The 5,575-nt window shown below is 39.6% G+C and overlaps 1 protein-coding gene across 2 annotated transcripts in view; it reads right to left on the bottom strand.

Moving 5' to 3' along the window:
* Positions 1 to 325: 325 nt before the first annotated feature.
* The window catches only part of eml2 (EMAP like 2), a 28,176-nt gene continuing 22,926 nt past the window's right edge, over positions 326 to 5,575 (bottom strand). For both annotated transcript variants that reach the window (XM_035679978.1, XM_035679977.1), the window contains 9 exons: positions 5,308 to 5,433; positions 5,051 to 5,182; positions 4,818 to 4,885; positions 4,046 to 4,134; positions 3,838 to 3,935; positions 3,430 to 3,517; positions 3,232 to 3,327; positions 2,869 to 2,999; positions 326 to 2,195 (listed from right to left, as the gene is read on the bottom strand). In XM_035679978.1, the coding sequence (XP_035535871.1) occupies positions 2,070 to 2,195; positions 2,869 to 2,999; positions 3,232 to 3,327; positions 3,430 to 3,517; positions 3,838 to 3,935; positions 4,046 to 4,134; positions 4,818 to 4,885; positions 5,051 to 5,182; positions 5,308 to 5,433 (954 nt within the window). In that variant the 3' untranslated portion in view covers positions 326 to 2,069. The remainder of the gene's footprint in view (positions 2,196 to 2,868; positions 3,000 to 3,231; positions 3,328 to 3,429; positions 3,518 to 3,837; positions 3,936 to 4,045; positions 4,135 to 4,817; positions 4,886 to 5,050; positions 5,183 to 5,307; positions 5,434 to 5,575) is intronic.

Below are 5,575 nucleotides of genomic sequence, written 5' to 3'. Positions count from 1 at the left end.
CCTTTGGCCACAAACTGACTCTTCTCTAAACATCACACACATATTTACTGTCAACATATCAACTGTCACCACAACATCTTCGTCCTCAATTCATCATAAACTGTCCTTGTTCTAATTCTCAAAAACAATATTTCTATAAATAAAACTCATTTTTAGCTGTTTTAAGAATTGAGTGCAACTGCATTTATTGTAGACAGAAAGACAAAATAAATCAGGATAATTCCCCCTTTTAAACCTTACTTTACCAGGATCTTCTCCAGAGATCAAAGATAATCTCTTTTCACTTTTTCCTGCCAACACGAAGGAAGAAAGAGCTTCCACTGTGTAGTACTTGGGTAAAAACTTTATTAACAAAACAGAAGGCAAAGCACAGCTTAAGCTCACTTCCACAGCACAGCAGCCTACATTACCCTTCTGCCAATCGCTAAAAGTGCCACAAGAATAATAATAACATCCATCATTGTTACAGTTAAATATTAAAATAACACAGCCACTCGGATATAATGCATAATACATATATTTACTCTATAGACCTTTGCGACATTAACAGCATCTTCAGAAGGCGGGTAGCCTCGGTCATGCTCATTTTCTTGCATTGTAGCGCCATCTAGTGCCATCTCAGCACAGTTACAGTAGTAGTACAATCAGAAACACAGTAGTCCAGAGGGGAAGGGACAAAATGAGTGGCCTGGGACAAAACAGCCGCTTTGTACCGTTTACAATCTCAAACAGCAATCTGTAATACTAGAGTACTACTACTACTAATTAAGAGTTTGAAAAGGTTGTGGGATGGAAAAGTGTAAGATAACAAGGCAATGGGGTTATAGTTGTTTTAAAGGGGAATACCACCCATTTTAGGAATTCTAATACAATCTTCCTTTGCAGGTCAGTTCTTCCAAACATACACCACTCTTTGTTAAAGCAAGAAGATAATGTACAGTAACACTAACTTTAGAGTATGACACCTTCACAAGGTTACATTCTGTCTTACTACATCCCTGCACTGCACGTTAGTCACAAGTTTTTAGGTCTATCTCAGTGATTTCTGGCGTCAGGAAAGAGCGGTGCATGTTCACAAGATTCGACTATGCTCCTGGGGGGCAGAATTTACATGAACTCTTAAAAGGGCTGTTTGATTTCCACGTTTTAACCCTTTTATCTCAAATCATGTATACTTTACATCAAAGCTCACAATTTTTTTGCAAACCAAGCTGCTGTTTTATAGATAGAAGCGCATTTTCCCTCTTTATTTTTAAGCATCCACTGGTTTCCATGCATTCTGTATGATAAGAAAATCTACAGGAAAATATTTTAATTGAGTAATCAATCACAGTGAACATCGATTCTGCATTATTTTAAATCTCACATTCCTGTTGATGCTGTTCTAGTGCAGGCTGATTTGAAAAGTCTGGGCTGTATTAACATATCCACCTCAAGAATATGCTTTTTCCATACTTTGTGGAAAAGACTGGAAACCAATAGCTGCTGAACGGTAGGAAAAATACCCTAATATTAAACCCCAAAATAATATATAATATACAATCATAATTATAAATGTGTAGCATGCACTGTAAATGTATTGTATACATGATTTGTAATTAAGGAGCTAAAACTTGCAAACATACTTGTCCTATAAAATAGGTGGAATTCCCATTAAAGGGGGTTAAGATAAACACAGTTTAGGCACAGTTAGTACTAATGCTAAAATCCCAGGTTTACTGTGTGGTCACCACCAGCAGTAGTTGTGTTGCAGTATTTTTTTTAGGGGGAAACAGTTAGGATTCACTTCCTGCATGGCAACACTTTTCTCATTTTCTCTACATTCTATTACAAACAGCAGGACTCTAAATAATATTCCATTTATTACAATGATACTCATCATCGCATCTGGTTTGACATCTGTGGGTCGGTCAAGTTGTGTGTGTGTGTGTGTGTGTGTTTGTTTTATTTTTTATTTTCAGTAGGCACAGAGGAGACACTGCGGATAAAACAGTGAAAAAGGTGAAAGGGTTTGGAGAGGATGCTGGTCCCCGACTGTGGGGAATAGAGATGTGGATGGATAGCATTGCTTAGGCGACCACCCACTGCAGGATGCTGGTGTCTTTCCCACCGGTGGAGATCAGGAGACTGTCATCGTGCAGGAAGGCAACGTTGGTCACGTGACTGCTGTGGCCACCGTACTCGTGGCTCGGAGCCTGTAAATGTGAGCAGGGCAGAGATAAAGTAATGAATTAGTCAGATGTTACATGGTGAAGTCTGACTGATTGAATTTTAGGAAAACCAATTTTTGGAGCACAACTGTAACTTGCTTTTGGATTTAGTCACAATGTGTGTAAAATGAGTTTCGTTTCATGAGAGTTTAAAACAATATCAGCTTGTTGTAACTATTTACAGCTTCTGGGTTTCTGTGCTAATGGCAGCCAGCTTGTCTGAACGGACAATTAAGTTTACAGCTTCGGTTTAAATGGCTTTGGCTGAAAACCTGAACTTGTTAAAAGGCCTAACAGCCTAAATGTGTTTGTGAGCACAAAATAAACACCTGGTAGAAATTGTGCACATTATATGTCTGGTGGTGAGCCCACAATGAAACCCTTGTGGCTGAGCATTTTGTTATTTCTGCTGAGCTTTCCTTGTGTTTCAGTGTTCATTAACACTTAATCACAACAATAAACAGTGTGGGTACTCGGCTTTGGAAGTGTAAAAGGTCAACGTCTGTGCAGAGCAAAACATTAAAAACAGGCGAAAGATGAACTGTTGGATCACCTCAGGCCATAAATATGTCAGTGAAAAAGCAATGCGTGCATATAAACACACAGACACTGATGCTGATGTGCTAACAGCATGTAACTGTCAGTGAACATGACTGACCCTTGGTTGAGAGCAGGGGAAGGAGAACAAGTGCACTTTGCCAAAGTCATCAGCAGAAGTCAACAGGGATCCGTCATGTGACCTGCACACGGCGTTGATGTCTGTGCCGTCTGCTCCATCTGGCCAAATTCCTGAGAGAGAGAGAGAGTTAGTGAAAGGGTGAGAAAGCGGGCAAACATTAAGATTCACTTCATGTTCCGTTTCAGGCGGCATCAAAACGCTGTGCAGTGGTTTGATCAAAGGTCAATCTGGACATTTGTCCAGCAACAGAAATGATGTTGATCTCAGCTGGGCTCACAGGCTTTAGATTAGGCTTTAAATAGGTTTTAAATGTCAGACGTCAAGTGAGTTTTATCGACCTACCAAAGGTGTTGAAGCCCAGAGTGCAGGTGTAAGTGGCCCACTCCAGGTTGCGCACAGTGTCCATGTTGGTCACATGTTTACCACTGGATGCCTCCCCTGAAAAAAAAAAAAAAATGTTTCATAATGCTCTGTGAAGTCAAAATGTTCTTATCTTGACAATAAAACTAAATGTGAACAGAGACAACAGGGAGGACCTACAGAAGAGGATCTCGTAGTCTCCTGAGTTGGTGACGAGGTACTGGCTGTCTGCGGACCAGTCCAGATGGGTGACAAAGCTAGAGTGGCCCTGGGGAAAGGTTTATGTTGCTTGAATAGAGATCACATGGGAAATGTGACTGAAATTTCACAGTCAATATGTTTTAGTTTGTAGTAAAACTGAATGTGGAAGAAGAAGTCATGTTTTCTTGTTATTCATCTAATTCTGGAAGGACTTTTATTTTAGTACTTCAATTAAGTTTAACAATAAAGTTATTGAACTTTCAACTTCAGTTATGTAATAGAGTTGTACATAAAGAGTCCCAAGTGGTCCAAAAACTGCTCCTACTGCTTTAAATGAATATATATATTTTTAATTTAAAGCTAATAATTTGAGGAATGTACACTTACAGTGCATTTCCCCACACGGCTGTACTTTCGGCCATTCTCCGTCACAGCATAGATGTAAACAAAGTTGTCGTGGGAAGCAACAGCCAGGAAGTTACCATCTGAAGGGACAAAGACCCAGAGTTAATACACTTTCTGAGCCCTGTTAGACCAGCTGTGTCTGGTGTCTTTTATGGATCTGGGTCAGTGATGTAAACAGGTGATGTTTTACCTGGAGAGTACTTGATGTTGGAAATTATCTCATTGCCGTCTGTATGCATAGAAACAAGATCCCGGGTGTCAGTGTCCAGCACCAACCATCTGCAACAAACACACATCAGAAGTTCACAAGAACCTAAGAGGATGTCTGTAAATTGCTAGTTAGGTCCAACCAACAGTAAAAACCCAAAGATATTTATATAAGACAGAGAAAACAGTAAATTCACAGATTTGAGAAGATAGAAACAGCGAATGTTGATCATGTTTGCTTAATGAATAATAATAAAAGATATATAAAAACATTGTTGTCCATTCATTTTCTGTTGATTGATAAATTCATTAACACTAATCTAATGTAACACAACAATGTTAAGACAGTATGAAAACAGAGAATCAGTAAATCACCCCACTGATGCTTCTGTTAGTAGATTATTTCTGACTCTACATTTATTAGCAAAAGTGTAGAAATATAATACTGAGAGTAGTAGAGTAGTTACCAAGGCTATTTTGGTTGTCATAGTACTATTTTTTTAATTTGCTATTTCATACATACCATACCAGTTTAATTTATAAGTTTCTTTATATACTACCTGAAGGAGAAAACTATTACCTCTTTATTTCTTTTTCCATATTAAAGACTGTATGTATGTATGTATGTATGTATGTATTCAGTCTAAATAAAGTCATTAATCCTTCTTTATCAGTGTACAGCTTTACATGGTTGGTGTTAAAAAATGGATCAGTTGTTATAATAGTTGTTTCTTAATTATAACTATGAGGCCGACCTTCCAGTCATGGTCCCCACAGCCAGAACAGCTCCGCTGGGATGGAAACCAGCACACCTCCCCGGGTCCTGGAGCACAGGAGAGAGCAGAGAAGATTAACACGTTTATTTATGACCCTTTTTATTAAAGATAGAACTGTCAAATCTTCTTAAACACTTTGTTATACTCTAGCGCTGTCAGGACGGTGCTCAACATCCGGATGTTAAAGGCTTGCTATGATAAAAACCAGTCACCTCGATGGTCTTGCTCCAGAGGGGTTGATGGGAGTTGGTGTCCCAGAGGTGAACCTGTCTGTCCTGGGAGCAGGTGACGAACTGCTCCATAGAGGGATGGATGTCCAGACCCCACAGCTCATCTGTGTGCCCCTGTAACAGATTACATTAATTAAGTCTCATTTAATGTACCTGAGACTGCCGTGTGCACATGTTAAATGTTTGTTACCGCTTTCCACTAGAAACAAAATGATCACTGTGCCTGTGTGTGTGTGTACCTGTACAATAGGAGTTAATGTATCAGGGAAGGCGGCTCTGATGATGGCGTTCTTGGTGGTTCCTACGAAGAGCTCTCCAGGTTTACCTTCAGCCAGAGCCCGCACAGGACCAAATGACTCTCCTACCTGGAGATACAAACAGCACAGACTGAAGGAAAGCTAGATAACGATAGAGTTCAAAGACAATACTGTATGCGGATCTCACAGGTGTGGCACGAGGGAAACTGATTTTCTCCTCAGGATTATTCTGTCATTGTGCCTTTGATCT

This window comes from Morone saxatilis, unplaced genomic scaffold (genome assembly GCF_004916995.1).
Source record: "Morone saxatilis isolate NCDOM2014 unplaced genomic scaffold, NCSU_SB_2.0 Contig8, whole genome shotgun sequence".
Lineage (NCBI taxonomy): Eukaryota > Metazoa > Chordata > Actinopteri > Moronidae > Morone > Morone saxatilis.
This window is presented reverse-complemented; position numbering and strand designations above follow the sequence as displayed.